The sequence below is a fragment of the Melanerpes formicivorus genome, unplaced genomic scaffold, assembly GCF_026170545.1.
Source record: "Melanerpes formicivorus ecotype bairdi unplaced genomic scaffold, bMelFor1.0.p_v2 SCAF_5, whole genome shotgun sequence".
NCBI classification, from domain to species: domain Eukaryota; kingdom Metazoa; phylum Chordata; class Aves; order Piciformes; family Picidae; genus Melanerpes; species Melanerpes formicivorus.
This window is the reverse complement of record NW_027142357.1, coordinates 28,915,495-28,938,033: the sequence shown is the minus strand read 5'-3', so window position 1 is coordinate 28,938,033 and position 22,539 is coordinate 28,915,495. Positions and strand designations below refer to the sequence as shown.

The 22,539-nt window shown below is 42.0% G+C and overlaps 1 protein-coding gene across 5 annotated transcripts in view; it reads right to left on the bottom strand.

Moving 5' to 3' along the window:
• EPB41L5 (erythrocyte membrane protein band 4.1 like 5) overlaps nt 1-22,539 on the bottom strand; it is a 62,764-nt gene that overhangs the window by 5,497 nt on the left and 34,728 nt on the right. For 3 of the 5 annotated variants that reach the window (XM_068138960.1, XM_068138959.1, XM_068138961.1), the window contains exons 16-25: nt 22,093-22,208; nt 11,723-11,889; nt 11,105-11,199; nt 6,020-6,148; nt 5,407-5,468; nt 4,678-4,788; nt 4,014-4,107; nt 3,041-3,118; nt 2,024-2,065; nt 1,487-1,620 (exon numbers count right to left, since the gene is read on the bottom strand). In XM_068138960.1, coding sequence (XP_067995061.1) covers nt 1,487-1,620; nt 2,024-2,065; nt 3,041-3,118; nt 4,014-4,107; nt 4,678-4,788; nt 5,407-5,468; nt 6,020-6,148; nt 11,105-11,199; nt 11,723-11,889; nt 22,093-22,208 — 1,028 coding nt within the window. Of the gene's footprint in view, nt 1-1,486; nt 1,621-2,023; nt 2,066-3,040; nt 3,119-4,013; nt 4,108-4,677; nt 4,789-5,406; nt 5,469-6,019; nt 6,149-11,104; nt 11,200-11,722; nt 11,890-15,772; nt 17,943-22,092; nt 22,209-22,539 lie in introns of those variants that run through there. The other 2 variants (XM_068138962.1, XM_068138963.1) reach the window with 2 other exon arrangements.

Here is a 22,539-nt window from a genome sequence, read left to right as displayed (position 1 = left end):
GGAAATAACTGGAGGACATCCCCCCCACCCCTGCCAACATTCTGACAGGTACTGAAACAGTGTCAACACATTTCTGAGAACAACCAACTGCACCACTGTTTTAGTCCAGTACTAAAACATGGTAGCAGATAAGGAAACAAAGTGAAATTATAATTTAAAAGAATTAACTGATTTTATAGCACTTATGACAACAGGTTTATCTCCAACTCCACCTAGAGAGTGGTGGTGAATGGTGCCACAGCCAGCTGGCGGCCAGTCAGTAGTGGAGTCCCCCAGGGATCAGTGCTGGGCCCCGTCCTCTTTAACATCTTCATTGATGATCTGGATGAGGGCATTGAGTCCATCATCAGTAAATTTGCTGACGACACCAAGCTGGGGGCAGGAGTTGATCTGCTGGAGGGTAGAGAGGCTCTGCAGAGAGACCTTGACAGGCTGGACAGATGGGCAGAATCCAACGGCATGAGATTGAACACATCCAAGTGCCGGGTTCTGCACATTGGCCACAACAACCCCATGCAGTGCTACAGGCTGGGGTCAGAGTGGCTGGAGAGCAGCCAGGCAGAGAGGGACCTGGGGGTGCTGGTTGATGGTAGGCTGAACATGAGCCTGCAGTGTGCCCAGGCAGCCAAGAGGGCCAATGGGATCCTGGCCTGCATCAAGTACAGTGTGGCCAGCAGGAGCAGGGAGGTCATTCTGCCCCTGTACACTGCACTGGTTAGGCCACACCTCGAGTACTGTGTCCAGTTCTGGGCCCCTCAGTTTAGGAAGGATGTTGACTTGCTGGAGCATGTCCAGAGAAGGGCAACAAAGTTGGTGAGGGGCTTGGAACACAAGCCCTATGAGGAGAGGCTGAGGGAGCTGGGGCTGCTTAGCCTGGAGAGAAGGAGACTCAGGGGTGACCTTATTGCTCTCTACAACTACCTGAAGGGGGGTTGTAAACAGGCAGAGGTTGGTCTCTTCTCCCAGGCAGCCAGCACTAGAACAAGAGGACACAGTCTCAGGCTGCGCCAGGGGAGGTTCAGGCTGGAGGTCAGGAGGAAGTTTTACACAGAGAGAGTGATTGCCCATTGGAATGGGCTGCCTGGGGAGGTGGTGGAGTCGCCGTCACTGGAGGTGTTCAGGAGGAGACTTGACAGGGTGCTTGGTTACATGGGTTAGTTGATTAGGTGGTGTTGGGTGATAGGTTGGATGCAATGATCTTGAAGGTCTCTTCCAACCTGGTTTATTCTATTCTGTTCTATTCTAAATTTACATGCTTTGGTCATTCACTTATTTGAATTACAACAAACAAAACAAAGTTATGTAAAACTATAGACACAGCAGCTGCTCTTTTATTGATCAGGTATCAAATGTTATAAAGTAGGACAGAACTGCAAAACACGGCACTGTACCCACATGGCCACTGCAGCTAAGTGGAAGCAGCAAGAGCACATACTCCCCTTCCATTGCATACAGGTTTCTGGAGTGAGTGCTGAGGGGACCTTACCTTGCAAGGGTTTCAGATGCCTGGTGGGATGGTGGCAATCCAGCTGATGACAACAGAGTCTCTGTGCTGCCTTTTGCTGCCTTCACAGCCAAGGCAACATCATTTCCCAAAGGTCCGTTGGAAATCAGTCCAGTCTGAATTGGAAAGAATGAAACAGACAACTGAAATAAAAACTTGCCAGGACAAGACAAGCTGCTTTTTTTCTTTTTTCCCCAATGTGATTTACTTGTCACAGTAAAAACTAAGATTTGTTAAGTTCCAGGTTAGGCTTCACTACAGGCAATTCTTAAAGAAACTTTATGGCATTTACCTGCAATATAACACAGCAAAACTGAAGTTTAAGTACTAACAGGACACATATGTTGTCTGATTTACTCCAGTTGAGTAAGTTGCCTGTATTTTTGGCCTGGTACATGACTTTATAGGCTTTCAAGTTACTACAGATAGTTATATTTTACTTGAACTCCTCTTTCTTAATCATGACAAAAGATTTTTTTTAAAAAAAACTTGTTATTAAGGAATGGTCAAATAACTCACTGGCACTAACCACCTCGGTGCTATTATGGGCTGAGCAGACACCTGCAAAAAGCAAACAGATGCTCATTAGAAAATGTTACAAGTAGCTGAGAACATTTGCCAAACAATATTGCCTCCCGAAACAGTACTGCCCCCCAGCATGAGCTCAGGTACTTGTCCATCACTCGTCTTTGAACAGATGATGTGACTCTTCGTACCCAGAGGTAAGTGGCAGCCACATGGCAACTCCCTGGGAGCAGTTTCAGCATAGTGCTGCCTTCTAAAGGGAAACTGAACCCCTTCCCCCCCCCCTCCCCCCATTTTGTGGACAAAGCAGAAATGTGAGAGCACATTTCTGTGAACAGTTTAAAGTTTCTACTCCTTCCCTCCTCCTTTTGGTGCACACAATAGCACTCCTCTTTCACCAGCACAAGCTGTAGGATTTTCTGTATCTAAACAAAAGGGATGATTTGTATTGAAAGTTTATTTTTCAAGTATTTCACAGATTCCATCGGTTGGAAGGGACGCTCAAAGGTCATCTTGTCCAATCCCTGTATTATTTGTACACACACAAGTATGTATGTCAGTGTGTGCACATACACAAATACACAGAACTTCTCTGGAGATACTGAAACCTGCCTGGACGTGGTCCTATGCAACCTGCTGTAGGTGAACCTGCTTTAGTAGGGAGGTTTAACTAAGTGATCTCCAGAGGTCCCTTGCAACCTCTACCATTCTGTAATTGTATGTACCCAAAAGGCTGAGAAGCAGCATGGCACCTGCAGGTGTACTAAAATAAGACTACAGGCTGTTGTGGCACAGATATATATTAACTCTTTAGGTTCCTTCACTTCAATTACAAAGCTGTAGGGTCTACAGCTATCCTTCAAGTAGCATGGCATAAATGTGTGATCCAGGTTAATCACCACTGCAGCAGATCCAAGCCTGGTGGACAGATACCAAAACCAGAAGAAAACTGATGAGTAAAAACCACTGTGTGTGTGTGAAGGAAGAAGTTTGGGTTTGAAATACATTTACCCGAGGTGTGGCTTCTGTAAAGTCAATTAGATTCTCTGGCAATGATGTTAAGGAAACGTCCTGGTCATCTGGAGTGCTCTATGGAATAAATCAGTTTTGAATTGAATTCCCAGTAGTAACCAGATAGGTCTGCTGAACATTCTAGTGGCTTCCCAAGTTCTAAAGGAGTACCTTCAATGAACACCAGTGTTTATCAGGTCTGCTTACTCAAATCCTTCCATATGATCTTTTTTAAACAGCCTTTTCATTTCCCTTACTCTCATCAACGTACTGGAATTGCCACATAAGAAACTGTCCTCTTCTCCTGCAAAGATAGGGTACTGCACTGTTTGACAAGGTCAGTGGTCTGTGAGCATTTGAAACCAGGAGATGAAACTGATAATTATTCAATGGGACCAGCTACATGATACAAGTGTAGAGGGACAACAGCTAAAGCGCACTGTGCTTCAGTGGTCCAGAACAACCCCTCAGTCTGCTGAAGTAACAGCAGAGTTAAATGTTGGACTCCACTTTTCTTTTGGAGACTAACAAAGAAAATTTGGCCCCTGAATTGCTATGTGCATTTCATGGAGTCCAGTTAAAAATTACCATATCCTACTAGACTATAACAATTAAGCATGTCAATTTGAACTCTCTCCGTGGATTTTGATAAGAATTGCCTGTGTCACAATTTCATCCCTGCAGTCTCTTTCCTGAAGCATCAGAGGCTAGAAGGGGCTCTCCACCAGTGTGAGGAAAGCTATCAGTTTAAAAAAATAAATGTCAGGCAAGGAACCTGGAAGGACACTCAGAAATGGCCTTTGAAGAGATCTGTAGTGTCCCTGTCTGCTCCAGAAAGCACTCTTTCATATGCACCAACGACTGGTATTCAGGGAGTTATGAGAGGCATGTAGCAAGGTCTGTACTTGCCCAGAGGCATCAGTAGTTCAGAATGTGAAAGACAGAAACCTTCCAGGCTGGCAGGTGACGATACCTTTGAAACAGCAGCCTCCTCAGCTGGAGCCAGAGTAGTTGGTATCAGCAGGTCCTCAGGGTTAGAGGCAGTGTTATCCTCGTTTAGCGCATTACTGAAAGGAGAAAACATTCTCATCAGCACACTGCCTGGATAGCATGAAACAGGGCTGCTTCGATGATGGCTCAACCCACAAACTCAACACCAGTTCTGTATGAGGCAGACAGAAGACTGATGTTTGTGAGTACACTGGAGTAAATGTCTTCCAACTACCTCTGCAGATAACTGCTCTCTTTGATAGTTTCGGCTACAGCTGTGTATGTACCCAACAGTATCAATGTCTTCGATCTCAAAGGAGCTTCTTCAGCTCATTTCTAATTTGCCTGAAGCCTTTCCTGCCATCTTCTTATCTTCCTCTTCAGAGCCAGGGGCAGCAGGTTGTCAGATATTTCAGTCATTCCAGAAGATGAGAGAGATTGGCTTGCTGCTTGCTAGGATACTCACCTCAAGGCCTGGCTACACTGATTAACTCTTGCAACAGTAATTAAAGATGCATCAGCAAACGTGCTTAGTTAGATGTAGCCTAAATGCTCAGCAATTGTTCATCTCATCTCTTCAGGCCTGTTCCTAATCATCTCCACACAGTTCCCTTACCCCTGAAACCCGTTTCTCCTCAATCACTTACGGAACAAAGGTGTTGGAAGCAGGGATTGCTTTAAGCAGCTCTCTTGAGTCTTGAAATACTGGACTGGTGGCTGGAGTGTTACTTTGTGTTTTGCCTGAAGGGAGAATGTTCCTGGCACAAAACAAAAAAACAGGTACACCCTTCCATGGAAAGCTCTTCATGCATTACTTGTGACAGCCTAGTTTTGAGATCTTCAGATGCACATTTTTATTCAATATCCCTGTGTGGGATATCTTTGAGGCCTGACATGCTCATCTTCACAAACGGTCAAGAAATTATGTAACTTCAGCTTTTCCAGTGGAGGTACCAATCATTTCAGATTCAGAAACTCTCAGGAAGTCAACTGTCAGTATCAGGCTTTTGTCCACAATTTTCCCCTCCTCCACTAGAAATCAGCTGCTAAAGATCCATCCCCATTTGCTACAGTGAATTTGTTCACAAGTCAGAAATGACAGTAGTGATTGAAGCTGCTGTAGGAACATTTATCAAATGCAAGTATGGAAAAATAAAAGAGTTTCTGGGTTACTTTATATATAATAAAACCTAGCAACTATACTGCTTGCTACTTTACACTTTAAAAACACTTCAAACTCCCCAGGTTAAGCTGTACTATTACAAGATAAAATATAACTTGTCACTGAGCCATTAGAAAGACCACCCTAAAGTGCAGGTTCTCAGTGTTTTACTGAGGTAACTAGATCACATATTTCTTCCAAACCTATTCAGTACCTGGCAGCAGCATCCTGAATATTGGAATTCTTGACACCTGCCAAACTGTCTTCTCTTATGACCTGCAAGGAAAAAGTGAACAAAAATATAAGTTTCTGATACCTGTTTCTATCTTGTGTCAATTCTGAGAGTCACAGAAAAGCTGAGTGCCTCCCTTTCAGCATGAAAACCTGCTGTTCATCTTCTGCTCAGGGACTTAAAACATGAATTATGTGTGTAAACTTTGGTGCAGAAGTAACAATTTGCCCATGTAGCCAAACAAAAGACCATTATTTACTACCAAAGTTACTAAGATGTGACAGAAGCAAGGTCTTGGAGAGTAATTTCTTGGTTAGCAGGCACCTGTTGGAGGTTATCCAAGTCAATTATCACTGAAACCAGGGCTTGTGCAGGACCCTGTCCAGTTACACATTGGGTTTCATCAAGGATGGAGATTCTTCCTGGGGCAGCTGTTCCAGTACAGGACCACTATTACTGCAAAGGCTCTCTTACTCTGCCTTCTCCTCTGGTTCTTAGAGCAGTCTCATCTGCAAGGCACCTTCTCCAACACCAGGTAATTGAAGAGAAATAAAACGTCTGAGAATCTCACAGTCCTTATCAGTTGAGTATTTACCTTGTGCCCTGCTTCTGCCTGAGCCTTCAGGATATTGCTTTTGATATCTGCTGGAAGCCACGTCGCTGCTGCAATTGGGTTCTCAATTGTATTGTTAAGACATTTATCTGTCAACTTTACCACTTCATCCTAGATGTGGAAAAAAGGGGGGGGAAAATAAATAAATCTTTATTAGAAGCAGTTCCCAGACATGGAAACGTCTGGGCTGAAGTTTATGAACATCTCCAACTAACAACAAGGTTCTGAGAGGAAAGTCAGCATACTTACACTAAAATGAAAAAGCTATTTATTCCTTTATTTTAGAACTCAGTTGTAAAATCCCAAGAAATTATAAAATAAAAAACCCCACAACACAAAGTGGAGATGCAAAGTGCTGTGCTAAAAATTCATTGTGCAAGAGGTGATGGGGACCCTAAATTTGCAGCCTAGTTTACTGATGGGAGATCAATATAGCAGCCCTCATTCTTATGTCATAGCAGTACAGGCTAGCTGTGAGTTGGAAGATTTTTACCTTAAAATTGGTTTATGAATTAGAACAACAGTTTAAAGTGCTAATAGTTGCCTCTGCCATCACTGATTTTATCAGAGCAAACTGGCAGCCAGATACATAAAGAAGACAAGTAAAAATTATATACCTTCACTACAGCATATTTCATTATATGAATTGTGTTTCTTAATTGTAAAATGTTAATTAAGCAATCTACTAACTGCTTTTTCATTCATGACAGAAGTTAATTAACTCAGTGGAAACTAAACCTTGTGACCTTTCTTCGGGGTATGACTCAGCAGGGGGAGACAGAGTCCTGCTCTAACCATATGCCACCGTCCCAGCTGTAACAGGCTCTTTCCTGAAGGCAGGTGCTGCAGTTTCTGTAACGCGCCCCAAAGCAGGCACAATTGTGCTGCAGAGAGCAGGAAGCAGAAGCTAAAAGGAGGTGACCGTCTGCCCCTACACAGCTCTCCATCCCCTTCTACCTTTTTCACATTCACCAGAAACACTAGTGAGAACTTCCAGGTACTTGGCCTTTAGAGATGGTGAAAATGTTTCCTTTTCTTCTCTCCCTCTAAATCACCTTTCAGAATATCCAAACAGGAAATTGTGCGACCATCTAAAGGAGACCTCATTTTAAATGTTTGACCCCAGCGAGAAACGAGCTTCACAGAATATTCAAGGATCATGACCAACCTAAACACTTGTGAGGACCAACCACCAGTGTTGCTAATGGCTACTACTAGCAGATATTAAGAGATGCAAAGCACAGAGCTTATGAAAGCTAACAAAACAATTAAACATTTAAGTGGTTTTGTTTTAGAGAGGCTGCTGGAATTGCCGGAAGTCTGAAACAATTAGAACTTTATTATTACTTGTGCAGTTGCAGTACCCAACTATGATCATCCTTAAATCCTTACACTGGACCTCAGTGAAACAAGTGTTGTATATAGCAGCCTCCACATAGAATTCCTAATGCAATATGAGTGCTATAGTCAATCTGCTTATTTTAACTGAGCACATCAGTACACTGGTGCTTTAAGCACCATGTTTCTGTTTTAATTTCCTCTCAGCTTCCTCCATCTGAGCAACCAGCTTAATTAGGTTGTGCTAATCTATTACCAATTGGATTCTCAACTTGTGAAAAGTGTAGTCCCACAAAAAAATGTTAATATAAACAAACATAAGTCCCACACACCCAAAGAAATATTAAAGGTCTATTTTTTCAATCCTTTCTATTTTGTGCCTGAAAAACTATTGGTGTTTTACTTGGGTTTTAAAGGAAAGAGCTGGAGGGGAAAGCACCTGGCAATGCCTTGAGATGCCTAATTGACAAGATGCTTCACTTGTTCACATCAAAGAGTAAAGCTGCTGGGGTTTGTCAATATTGTAGCTTGTTACAAATATTTGCTGTTTGCGTGTACTACGAGACACATTGTATTTGTACTCCATTCTTCAACCAAAACATGGAGCTGAGCAGTGATGGAAAAAAAGGATTTAAAGGCAGCAGCTGCAGGGTGTGAGATCCCAATCCTCTGTGCTTTTGAGCAGTGCTCCTGGTGCCACTGAAAATCACTTTGCACAGTGAGGTGAAGCCTAAGACAGGCAGATTTTGGAGCAACTTCCACATGTTTACAGATGACAACAAATTCAGAAATCCTTCACGTCCTTACATTTCTAACTCTGGAGCAGACTCAAACACAGGCAAACAGGGCGAGCTTTTTATTGTTCATTTCACTTCAGAAGCTGATGGAAGCAGAGTGTCAATGCATTTCAGAGCTATTTGCTCTCTTTTGTCAGATCTGGTCACTGTGCTAGTGAAAGCTGGGAAAGCACAAAGTTGCATTCTTCCATCCCAACAGATTTTGGCAGGGAGCAGCGGTGAAGAATGAAGCCATTCATTCCCCCTCTCCCAGTTCTTACTCTACAAAGACTTCTCATTTTCTCTAAAAGGACACAGATAGCTAGATAAATATTTCCCTCTCAAAGAAATCAATCAAGATTGAATTATGTAAAGATGATTGTCAGGACAGCTCTGACTCCTTATGAAAAGCAGTTAAAGATTTTTAATTAACAAAGCTGAACTTTCTGCCTTCGTATGCAGAAACCTAATGCTTTCCCCAATGCACTTCAACAAATGTTTTGTGCTGTAGCTGTTCGTCCATATGTTTGTATCTCCACTGGCAAAACTTAAGGGAGAAGAGACATCCTGAAATGGTAATGACAGGCTTTCAGAGAGAACACTGTAACACTGCACTGATCTGAAGTAACAGCAAGTTCCAGGATTCAAGCTCACTGCAAGGATTTAGTGGTTGTGGCAGTTCCATCAGAAGAGGCCATAAATACCTCTTACAAATGGCAAAAGTGCAGGAGGAGAGCCAATAGGCACATTTTTGTAACACCATAGGTGGAAACACGTATTGTTTTTCTAACACAGCTTTGAAAAGCAGGAAACAAAGTGTTTTTAACAGTTGTTCTGAGGTCACTCTCTTCAGGACTCATTTCCAAACCATTAACCATCATCGATCTCTAATTATAACTGGGAGTGCTCAGGTGGTGCTACTGTAACCTGCATGTCTTTGCAATGTGAAACACACAGAATTTGAAGTATACAGAGACAGCCTCTAATCTTTGTCTGCCTTTTTAAACACTCTCAAGTGACCTCTTGATAAGCTACACCAAGTGAAAAGCTTTATTCAATCTTTTCTACCCAAGGAAAACCACTGACAATCCACTTGTATGTTTTCATAATACAGTTTGCACTTCCTTCTTAAAAGGTGAAGTCTCTTTTACCTGGAGAAAGAATCATATTGGCATACGCTGATCCATACAGCAGGCCACTTCTCAGCCACGGACACGTTCTTGCTCTCTAATCTGTTACCATCACACCAGTATCTGTAACCTCTGACATTCAAAGTTACTCAACACCTCCTATGACAGCAGCTGGATAACTGTGAGTCTATGTATTGGCAGCTGTTTGATTGATTAGCTGATTACAGGGCTCTTACCTTGTTTATGTATCAGCCATGAATTAAAAACCACTAAGAAACTGTTGCTGCATTCTCTCCATTTGACCAGTTAAATGTTTTTACCCTCTCTGAACTAAAGTGGAGCTCAATAGGCAAAAACACTCTGAAATAAACTGTGTCCATCTGCTCCAGTTTACACAGAGGCAGTGTTTGGGCATAACAGGACCTATAGGCTACTGACTAACCTACTTAGAGTAGCACACTCACCAAGCAGACAAATGCCCAGGGCATCTCTGACAACAGTCCTTAAGGGAGACAAGAGCCAAACAGCCTGCAGCTGTTTGCAAGCATACCAAAGCAGCAGCCTTCTCTCATATGAAGGGGGAAGAACAAATGCTTAGGAATGGTCTTAGCCCAAACACTGAACACCTCCCTTGGCACCTGGGTCAATTTACTATTAAGGGAGCAAGAAAAATCATATCTGCTTCACTGAAAGTTAGATAAATCCTCAGGCCTCCCTGCAAGGGAGGGTAGTACAGAGATAACACTGCCAGGTGTTTCAAGCTCTCTGCTTGTTCAAAATGCAATAAAGTACCTAAAGCTTTAACACTGGCGAAAGCAGAGTAGGGGAGATCTAAATTTCCAAGTTGTCAAAGCTCAGTAAAAACAAGAACAACATCCTGCATAGGTGCAGTTGTTTGATAACCAGTGAATCTATCAGAGTTCATTGTTGTTGTAAAGGAGAATCCTATTCTCTCCTTCCCTTCCTTGCTTATTTTCACTATCACTGGCTTTTCTTTGACCCCTTCCATGAACCCAGTTACCTTGCTATTTACCAACTTAAAACCAAAACAATGCCAAATAAAACCATTAACACCTTAACAAAAGTTCAACATAAAAAAGGAGAACACAATTTTGCTTGCCATTTTGGAGGCTATACTGGTTCAGCAAAACAAGCAATAGTTCCTGGAGATGATGGAGGGGAAAAGGTAGCTGGGAAAGGAAGAGCAAAGAGGAGTGAGGGAGAAGAGAACCTTCTTGCTATTCAGGCACTTTGGCTCAGCTGCCTGTGGATATGCATCATGACCTAATCAGAAGGCACTAAATCAACACATGTCACTCCTCTCTATGTAAACACACAGGGCACTAACACCTACTTCAGAAAGCAGGTAAAAACTGGTTACTTAACAAGAGGGATGGGTCACCGACAAACTTGACTCAAACCGAAATGTGAAAACAACTACTGGAAGGCTTCCCAAAGGCAAGTGAAAAACACCAGGAAATAAGTTCACCCCCTCAAAAAAGAGGATCATAGAACACATACAGATACAGACAACTGAGGAACATTTCAAGCATTTATCAAATTTACTCCCACTTAATTCAGAAATTTTCACCAGACTGCAGGCTGCACATGTACAAATAAATGCACCTCTGCCCCCATCTCTACCTCGCTGCCTTGCCACACACAGGTTTGCATATAAGAGAGCATTTTTCTTTCCTTTACTATCCCCTAAAGTTACTTATATTCTTTAAAATCTTGCAGAGAACCCAAGGTAAGTCTGAGACTTTTCAGAAAGATCTGAACAAAACTCAGCAGCTCTGCCAGGAGGAAGGAAACTCAAGTACCTGTATGTTTATGTTTACGTTGGGACGCTCGGTAGGCACGGGGCTGCTCTGCTCTGTCTCCAGCTCTTTCAGTTTTAGAAACGCCTCTTCAAAGGCTGAAAAAGACAAAAAGGTGTCATGTTGATTTGTCACTGTGGAGTTATCTGACTTGAACTTGCATTCCTCCTCAACTAGTATTCCATCCCCGTGGAAGAAAGCAAAGGGATGAGACAAGCTACTTGCTCAACTTTCAATGCAACTTTGAAGCCTACAGACTGTACCTACCTCACTGCAACAATGCGGCACTCCTGCACACTCATTTACCCAGTCAGCAACGGTCACTAAGCAAGCAGCAAGTGTTAATTATTTGTGGCCAAAGACACATCCCATGAAAAACTCTGACTTTTCCCTTGTACCTTTGTCCTTGGAAAGAAGCTACTTCCAGCTGAACAGGGAGAGCTGACAGATTCTGTTGTCCCAGTGCTGCATAAAACTATCCTTATGCATACGCTCTAAGGGAGCCTTCTAAAACACTTCTGGATTTATGTAAGGAAATAACTTCCTAGCAACCTCATCAGTTAACTTTAACCCCACACATCACAATAATAGGGGGGGGAAATAATCTGTAAGTTTGCTTACGATCAGAGTCTGCTTTTTCAACAGCAGTTTCCTTTGGGCCAGGATGAGGGCAACCAAGAGGCTCTTCTGAATCTCCAGTTGCCAGGCCAACAAGTGGACGACCTACAGCGTCATCGACACAAGTTTCTGGCAACTCCGTGCTGTCTAGCAAATCAACAAGAGGTATGCTGCAAAGGCAAAAAGATGGGCAGAGATACACACAACCATGTTATCACTCCTCCTGTAACATGAAAAAGCTTTAGCACACACAACTTCTTGTTTCCGTGCTGTCTTCTGGTAACTAGACACATTCTGCAAGAATTGTTTCAGGTAGCTACTAGGCATTGGCTTTCAGCCAGTTTAGAAAAAACAAAAGGGCCTGCAGAATTGACTTCATAACAGAACAGGTCCATATTGCATGCTGCTTCATCACAGAGCAGTGGAAAAAAGTGAAAAGAGAAGGAGGGAAAAATTTATCTGTTAAATACACTCACTGGAACAAACATTAAAGTTTCTGTAATAAACTCAAGGTATGTAAAAAGACTAAAGCATGAGAAGAAATTAGGGGGCGGGAAGATGATACTGTCACAAAAAGCTTTTTGTATAGCACTTCACTCAACACTTGTAAGCTATTAAAAGGCAGAAGGGTGCACTGCATAGGTCTGCTAGACACTGTTATGATTAGGCATACCTACAGCTAGTTTGAGTTTTATTAATGTGAGGAGAAACTTGAATGAAACCTCACACTTTAAGAGAACTACAGCCCGTACTCTGTACCCTGTTAGGATCACTTACTTCACCTCCTTTGCTTTCTAATGGAAAGATTTTCTTCCAGTTTTGCCCTACCCATCCGTATTTACAATGAAAACAGAAAACCAATGACAAACCCCAAAGTTGTATTATGATGCTTATGTTGTGCAAACAGTCAGGAATCTCATGCATCTCTGCGAAGCTCAGGAACAGCTAAAACTATCCTAACAGCAAACTGTAACAAACACAGAAACGCCAACTGCTACAGAACAGGATGGGTAACCAGACAACCTGTGCACACAGCTGCTGTTTGATCATTGTCTATTTCAGTCAATCACACTTACATGGAGTTTGACTGCAATGCTGTTTTCAAAAGTCGTGTCCTATATACTAGAACAATGACACCAAGCAAGCACCCACCACAACAAACTTACCCTGATGCACAGACAGACATTTCCTACTTGACAGTTTAGACCAGATTCTCTCTTATCACTACTGTACCAATTCCCCTTGTCTCCCTCCAGCCCCTAGAACTTGGAAGCAGTCCCTGTCACTAGTGACTCTAGGAAGAAAACTCCCCTCCAGCACGACGACACTGAAGAATCCTTTCACTGTTAAACATACACTTCTGAAACAGATGTCAGGGTATCACCCTTTTAGCGCTAATAATGTATGAATCAATTTAAGACTATTAATTGCCAAGAGGCAAACTGAGGTCACTTGCTTAACTTAAAGTAGTGGAATAAGGAGCCTCTAGCAAAGCAAGTAACAGGAAACTTTTCAGTCTACTGTACAGCCTCTCTGTGCATCACTAACAGGAAATGGAAAGCAGCAATTAGTCCTGCAAGAGGGGATGATGGATACAGACAATTCCAGTTATTAGAAGTAAGAGGCAGGAATAGATGCTCTTTCAGTTAAGGCAACAAATAAAGTGTGCTGAGTCCCATGCCCTACTATCAGAGGTTGTCTATGCACCATGGTGAGAATGTTTTATAATCTTCATACGAAGCCAACAATTTTCTTCCTATTTGCTGACAGTTTTCTGTAAATAGCCTCTGAAATGTTTACTATGACTACCAGCGTATGGAGTGCAGATCTTGCCTGCCGTGCAGAGATGTGCTGATGCAATGCCATGCTGAAAGAACCAGGAACAAGCCCCTATGTTAAGAGAGGTGTAGCGCTCCAACGACACTTCTTGGTGCTGTAATCTTCTAATGCTTTTCTCAGCATTGCAACACAAGGGGGGGGGGGGGGGGGGGGGGAATGAGTGGAAAAAGAACTTTATCTTCATCAGAAAATTGCTAGGATAATTACACTAGCCTTTTTCTTCCCTGTGACAACTGCAGTAACAGTAGACAGACAAGAGAGTTGATGCAAAAACCTGCCTCCTAGATAAGGGTAGTCTTGAAATCTGGTGGCATATTCCAACGGACCACTCAATAGCCACTGTTGCTTCAAAAAGCAGTGTACTACATACACTGAAGTGGTGAAAGGTGGTAGAAAACCTTATTGCCATTTGATGGAGAACTGGCTGAGGCAGCAAAGACAACTGGGGTAAGTCCCTGCAGCTTCATCCTGCCATCACAGCATGGCCTTCAGGGAAACTAAACAAATTTCATGTAGACTCAAGAGAAGCCTCCTAAGCCAAGATTCAAGTAGGAATTGACTTCATTTTGCCTTCAGACCTACTAAAGCACCTACTCCAAGTCACCCTGAGATAGGCAGTCATGAGAAGACAGACATACTGGGTACAGCCTCAGCCACTGGAATTTGCAAGTGCAAATGAAGACCTCCCCAAAGAGCAACAGATTTTTCTAGGCTGTTCAGAATCTTTGACCTCTTCAGAACATGAGCAGAAAATCTTCTACGCAGGCTTCATAAATGATGATTATGTAAGTAAAAAGCATAAGATACTGGTTTTGTCACTGCATACAATTTCTGATTTCTTTCACAAAATACTGAGGAACTGTCATGCCAATCACGAGGGAAATTATAAAAGGCTTCCCAGGAAAGGCATGACTCCTGTGACAGTCAGTGTGTGGTACCCAAGAATGAAATAGGCATTAGCCAAGCTGACAAACAATACCAAGATTTCAAGCCACACAAATAGTTATGAATATAGGAATATCAAAGGGGTTTAGTTTATTAACAGGTTTGCCAACCCACTATTAAACCACACAAATCACTACACGCTCAGGGATGCCCACAGTTAAGGCAGTTAGCTACTGTTGTTCTTTTTGCCTGACAAATACATTGACACTAATCTGTACCACAGAGCACACAACACAGTTGGAAGAGAATGCTCTCAGTTCCTAAGGGTAGCACTTCTTTCTTTTAATTTTCTAACTGAAAAGCGAAGGAACACTTCATTTTAGTGTGTAAAATACAGTCTGTAGAATACTGTAATTCTCTGGATCTGCTGCAGAAGAGCTAATTCTTTTGCAAGTAATCCGACTTCAAACAGCAGGGAGTACCATGCAAACTAGTTTATTTCTTTTCAAACTGGTAGTGAAAGAATAGTTCTTCACATTGACTCTGTGAGGTAGTAGAGCAGCTTGAAATTCTTTGAATGCCCCAAAATGAAGTAAATGAACAATGCTATACCTGAAGGTAAGCAGAGTACTAAAATTTAAGGCTATCACCTTTCCAGATTTTGATTTTGTTCTTCAACAAAAAAGCAAAATATTCAGAAAAGAATAACATCTCTTTCCTTTTAAAAGGAAAAAAAGCAAAAGAAAAAATCCTGGGACTGTATGATCCTACTGCAGACTGTTCATGGGCATTCAGTTTCTAGCCAAGCAGGTAGAGTCCCACATTCCTGTCTCACTTTTTTTAAAAAGAGAATTCCACATACTGATAGAGCATAAGATACACAAGTCAACAACAAGAGGAAAGGAATGAAAACACCCTCAGAAAGAGGAGCTGGCTGCAGAACCTTTGTGCATATCAAGCAAAGAGCTGTCACCTCTGCACTATTTAAGAAGATGGAACCGTGCGTTTGGACAATCGGAGCTCTTCCTGTCCCTGTAAAACTGCAGCTGGGTGGTGTTGATGCTCATGGAGTACTCCATCTACAACTGAGCTGCCGTGCTAGTGGAAATCAGAACAGTAATTCTCCATGAGTTAAAGTCACACTAAAACAAGCCCAGCACAGAGTAAAATCAACCCTGAGGTGTATGCAAGACTCAAAGCAACACAGCAAGCGCATGTGACGTCTACCATACTAAACCAAATACATTCTGGATTCCAGGCAACCAGGGTAGCTTCTCCTACCCTGAATCTGAACTAGCTCTGCAGTCATGCAGAAGATCTACTATGAAAACTTTAGCCACAGCTTTAATCGCCAAACTTGCAGTGAGTCCATGACAACACTACTGTAGGTGTCTGGGGCTGGTCAGTGTTGGTCCCAACTCTTGACTCCCCAGGACAAGAGAGACGTGGACATGTTGGACGGAGCATAACAAAGCAACACAAAGACAGAAACAGGTCTGGAGCACCTGACATAGGAGGAGAGGTTGAGACACCAGGGATTGTTCAGCCTAGAGAAGAGAAAGCTCAGGAGGATCTTATTAATGTGTATAAAAACCTCACGAGAGGAATAAAGACAACAGAAGTCTCTTCGTAAGGTAGCCCAGAGACAGGACAAGAGGTAACAGCACAAACTGAAAGGGAATTTCCACTTAAGCACAACAACAAAACCCCTTTGTTTGCTATGAGGTTTGTCAAACACCAGAATGGGTCACCCAGAGCGTGTGAAGTCTCCATCCTTGGAGATACTCCTGTAACTTGGCTGGCATAATCCTGAGCAACCGGCTCTGCTCAACCTTGTTTTCAGCATTGGGAGTGGACTACATGATCTCCAGAGGCATGTTCCAACTTCAGGTGCTCCTTACCAGCAACACAAAACTTATCTGGTAACCTGAGGAGTCACCCAGCACTTATAGTGGCCTGACAAGTACATATGGACATCTGAACTTAAAACTGTGCTGTAGAACACTGACTTGTTACTGCAACAGCGCTCTTGCATTTTGAAAACACAGCCATCATAAATTCCTCTGCTCAAATTAGTGGCTGCTTCTCCCTCAGCTACAAGGAAATTATTTATTTTGAAGTTATGCAAAATGAGAACCGATGTTTTACTCTTAAGCAACTTTACAAATAATAAAAGAATGTTTGCTTTGCTCTAGATGTTTGCAATATCTACCTTGCAAAATCGACAACTAAACCCAGCACAACAGATTGCTCTGATCACCTCTGCAGAGCTCACAGATCTTTAGTAGGTAGCTTGCATATCCTTTTTTTTAAGCAGAGCTGCAAAATAGAGACTCATATTTAAACAGCAATTTCTTTCCTCCTGTCAGATGCAAGGACGAGGTGACCAAAACATCTCAGGCAATATTAAGCGACATCCTAGCTGAGACTTACTTGGTTCTTGAAGGCTGAATATCTGAAAAGAATGGGTTTTGATTTCTAGACCCTGTGGCAACTTGAAACTTATTATTGATAATCATTTAAATACCTTCTTTATCCTAAGAGCCAAACATAAGTGATTTTTAAAAGTGTTCTACCACAACTTTTCTTCTTTTTTTTCCCCCCCTCCATTTTTTTTAATGGGAAAAGATATTGCCATTTAAAGGGAGCTAACTTCAGAAAACACATTAAAAAAACAGTGTGTTCCAAGGTAAAAAATAGTTTCTTCAGTTGTTAAAGGCCCCCAAGAACACCAATGAAGCATGAAGCTGGGGTTTTAACCTCTGACTTAACAATTAACCTTGTGAATCATATGGTAGAACTGGTGTTTGTCAGGAAACATTTGCTTCAATTCAGCTGAAGCACAGCAGCAAAGAAAGGAAAACTTTCTAGAAAGCAAAACGGATATTACTCTCTGCTTTTTCAGAAGTTCTGATAATTTTATTCTTAAAAAATTAAAATCATTCCATTTCCAAACAGCATTTTTCAGAAGAGAATTTGTTAAAAAAAAAGAAAAAAAAAAAAAAGGTTAGTTTTCAGATCAATCATCTATCTCAGATAATTTTTCATAATCATGGTTTAAAAGGAGGGGCAATAACATCCTCTCAGATTCTGGAAACCACATTATAGCCCAACTAGTGGTCTGTATGTTACTTTTTCATCTTTAAAGACTAAATACCAACAATATGATATGCAGAGCCTTCATAACAAATGCTTTTTTTTTCCCCCCCTCTATAGTCAGCTTTTGGTCTGCTGTTCTTATCTCAGAGACAGCTCAAAATGTAGCTTCCCAGCCTCTGCTAGAATGCAGTCTCAAGCTCCAGAAAGGCCCACGTCTCAGAGACTGGTCATGGTGGTTTGGACAGCATAGGTACCAGCACCGCTATGCATTGCTGCGTTCTTCACATTGCGCTCATGGACAAAGGCGGGGTACTGGCCGTCCGCAGCGCGCGTCCTCGGCGGTGCCCACGCGTCCCACACGCTTCCACCACGCTGGCAGCGGTCGGCAGCGTCAAGGGGCCTGGATTATTGGGGAGCGGGAGGGGGCACAATTAGTGAACAGGTATGGATGAGGAAGAGGGTGGAAAAGTAAAGTGAAGGTAAAAGACAAGAAGATTGATGTGAAAAGGTAAGGGAAAAGGGCATTGCTGCAAGGTATATACTGAAGGAAGAGAGGCACGCAAGTTTACGTGTACATGATGAGGCTGTCAAATAAACCCCTTTTCTGCTCAGGATCATGCACATTTTTGCAGAAGTCTGGAATGACAAGTTAAGCTATTTCATGTATACAGTGTCTACACTTACCAAATGAAAAGCACTTCATATTTCAAAACACCTCACAAAGCTGACTAAGAACCTTGTGCATTTTACACGAGAGAAAAATAATCTGCTGGAGCATCAGGCCTCCTAAGTACAGGATACATTTTGGCTTTGGGAAGCTGAAAGGGTTTAAGTGACAGCTCCAAAGGTACACCTGAAACAAGCATCTATAAGCAGCATCAGTTTTTAAAGTCACTGGAAAATGCAGATTCTGATGCAAGTTTTAAAAAAGGAGAAGAAAAGAGAAACTCAGAGAAGCGAGCATTGCTGTGCAGAAACAAACAACACAGCATAGACAAGTCATTCACAATTTAGGTGACTGAGGGACTCAATACTAGTGGAGAAGCTGACTGTACCTATACTTGATTTAACATAAAAAAGTTAGTGGAAAATGAACAGTTTTTAAAAAGGCCAAGCACAAACCAGGACCTTGCTTTCCAGGTTTGCATACTAAGCCATAATGGCTCGTAAAAATCTACTTCCTAAAAATAAACCCCACAGAAACACCATGTACAATTATGAAGAGTCTATATTACACTTGGAATGAAGTCCTCCAAGAGCTAGAAAGAGGTGCAGGGCAGAAAGTTCATCATTTTCAACAGTGTTTTGAAAACATTTTTACACAGGAGCCCTTAGCTAAAAAACTCTAAGGCTTCAGGCAGAAGCATCTCCAAAGCAAAAAAAAAGATATCCAATTTACTGAAGCATTTGAGTTTCAAAAGACTTTTTTAAATGGACAATGATCTGTTAACTGTTGTCTATGTTGTACTAGGATCCTTCACTGGTATGTTTTGGGAGAGGCTGATGCAAGGTACAGTCAGGTATCAAAAAAGTGCTTGGAAAAATGCACTCAAACTCCTCAAGCAAGGAAGTTCCTAACCCAAATGTATCCCTTCAGATAAACATAAAATTCTCTATGTAATGACCCAAATCTAAACAAAGTGGAAACATTGTTTCTGTTCATGTAGAAGGGTCCTGGACAGCCCTCAGCTTAAATCCCACATTCTCATGTTTCAGAAAGCCTGGTGCAGCACTCTCAGCCCTGTCAGAACAGCCAAGCAGCCAACACAAGTTGGAGGATGACAAGTGTTAAGGCAGGGAAGCAGAAAAGCATGCAGGATTCACAGCAGCAGTAAATGATTAATGCTCAGCCATAGTCCTCCTTTAGAAAAGAGAGAAATTCAGAGGTTTGGTTTCTGTCAAATATGCTGAGATAGTGACCTGTGAATACTGAAGGCTCCAGTCCTCAACACTTCACTATGTTATTTCCCCATTTCTCTAATGTAAGTGGTCACATGAAAGCCACGTCCACTAGCAAACAAAAAACTGAATTATTTATTCCACAATAAGGAGGAAAAAAAATAATAAATCATTAAACTTTTGTATCCTGCCCTGGCTAAGTACAGAAACAGCTTCTAGAGAAAAGACTACAGTTAGACAATGATTGCATTTTAGGCTTCCCAGCCCTGCAGCAAATATTCCAGACTGTTTTCAGACCATGGCAGACCAGCAGTTTTCCTGTCCTGAAAATCTTAAAGGCATGGAGCCAAGGGAGAAAAAAAAAAATCCAAACCAAAACAAAAACCTCCAAAAAACCAAACAAACTGAACATTAAAATCCTTCCTGTCTGGCAAAGTACTTTCCACAATGCGGCACAACTGCTGTTGGCAGCTGCAGCATTAACATTTTAAATCAAAGGAAACATTGACATTAGGAAGGGATCTAAGCTGCAAGGTAGCCAGGACAGGCATCTGCCAAGCAGAGTACAGAAACTCACGAGGTCAGGACCTCACTTCTAAACCCTTTCCAACCTAACCATCTTAAAAATCCCCAGTCCAAAAGATTTTGGTGTTCTCAACAATTCTTGGCAAACTCTCTCCAAAAGAAGACTATTTTTCTGACAGAAAGCAAAAGATAATTCATGCAGAAACAGGCCAATTAAAAACAGTAGCAGCTGAAAAGAGATCTTGTTAGCAGCATCGAGACACCAAGACTTGAAGGCGCAATAGCCAAGTCGCAGCCCCTGAAATAAACGCGTATGGTCCGGCAACTAACCTAACCCCACTTCCCAGCTAGGAAACCAGAATGTAGCTCAATTGCTGACTCAGCTCCAAACTGTTGTCTTCTTCCTACAGCTGGATTTACTCTTTATTACAGGCAGTAGTTTCCAGTGAACTCATTAAAACCTGTTTGCAAGAAGACAACTGCCTGCAATAATGATATGTCTCTATGAATCATAAGACAGATGCAGTTCAAGCATTATACTCTTAATTAAAACATATCAATTGCCAAGGAGCTTCTTTGCTTTATGGCATGCTGTCTAGGTGCAATTTATGTTCCCTCCCACTCCTCTATAGAAAGGCTACACATTGTGGCAGCTGACGTGAAAGCTTTGATTCCTTGACAACGTTAAGAGAGAGAGGCCCACATTCTTAACCCTAAACCAGGTGTGCCAAAAGCAAAACTGAAACAGATTGCCTAGAGAGTCCTCTCTGCTTCTGAACAAAAGCAGCGGGATTTCAGCGAGCAACAGAAGCCTTGCAAATGCTAGCAAGAGTGCTACCATGAATCAGATACCCAAGAAGAGCTGTTTGGAGCAAGAGTCAAACATTTTCACCAAAGGAAATACACCTGTTTCTAGCACACATCTTGCAATTAGACCAAAAGAATAAAAACAAAACCATATTGAGAATGCTGAAGAATGAAGAAACCACCACCTTTCACCCACCACCACGGAGGGAATCGAGCGATCAACAGGATCTCACCACAGACAAGCACAGATTTCAGATACTAGACAAATCAAGGGCAGAAGAAAGAAAAACAGCATTGATCACGTGTTCTGATTGAAATGTCAATAAAATGCAACACATAAAGCAAAATTACTGTCCCTCTTCAAAATCCATGGAGTTCAAACACTTTAATCAGTAAGATTCATGAAATGAAATTACATTTGTCATTGCACTGGTGGAAAGGTGTTATCATCTACTTTTAAGAGATACTGAAGCAAAGGAGCCTCATATACCCAACAATGGCAGAAGGATCTTTTCTTTTGAGGGGTGAAACTGCTTAGGATAAGAGCTTTTGTGTGACTCAATTCCATTGCTGCTGCCCCTGGAGAGCCTTGTATAAACCAGAGCTATCCTTATAGGATAAGCCATACTGTCTCTGAACGCACAAAAGGATGAAAAAATTAAGACTACGTATGTGTGCACAAGCACTGGCTTGTTATGTCAGTTTGGGTTTTAAATAGGTTTGCAATATAGGATTACTTTAAAGAAAATTGTATGTACATTTGTCTTCAAACAAATCACCTTCATTTTGAGATGCATCCAATCCATAAAATAAATACTCTGATTACATGAAATCAAAGCTCTTATCTTCAGCTGGTGTCATTTTCCTCAAGCTCCCAATCCACCCAAGATAATGAAAAAAAATATGGCTTGCCTATTTCAGAAGGTTCAAAAGATGATTAACAAGGACACTGGTTTATAGAGTTCTGCATTTTCTTAAGGATCAAGGTAAGTCCTTGGGCTTCATGGTACCAAGCAAAGGGCTACAAGGAGCATTATGGTGAGAAGGATCCAGCTCTCTCCAAGACTTGAAAAAGCTGTTCCTGATTTAATCATTTCTTCAGTCCCTGAAGAGATTTTCTTTTGGTTGGCAGTGACTAAGCCTGTTGTCTTCACTTCCCCACACTACATTCACAGCAACAAATCAGCTGCATCATCACTAACTTGACTGTCAACTTGTGTTAAAGATACAACGATGACAGCTTAAGTGCAGATGAAGAAACAGCAACTTGAATCATGCAAAAGTAAACAAGATTCATTTCCCAGCAAAGCAGAACATACCACTTCTTGTCTTGCTGGCTGGCTCCTGGGCTCCTTGGGAGGTTTTCTATTTCCACTAAGACTGGGGCAGAAGGAACCGCTGTTAGGACAGGTACGTTTGGCTTTGCATTCCAGCTCTTTGGAGACAGAATACAAACAAGTAAGTTACTATACACACACTAATGAAGTAATGACACATTACACATAGGAAAACATATCCCCACTTCTCAAACACAAAGTTAAAGCAAGGCTGTTGTCTTCCATTACTCCCACGGCACCAGAAACCAGTCTTTTCCAATACTGCACACAGATAGCAAAAGGCTGGGCAGAGCAGCAATCCATCTATTAGTTGATATTGAGTATTCTAATGTTAAAACAAACTAGCATTGTCTCCACCAATGTGTGACCTTTTCCATCACACCCTGCATTTGAAAGGGTCCAGAAAGTGAGACAGGGTCTTTCCAAGCA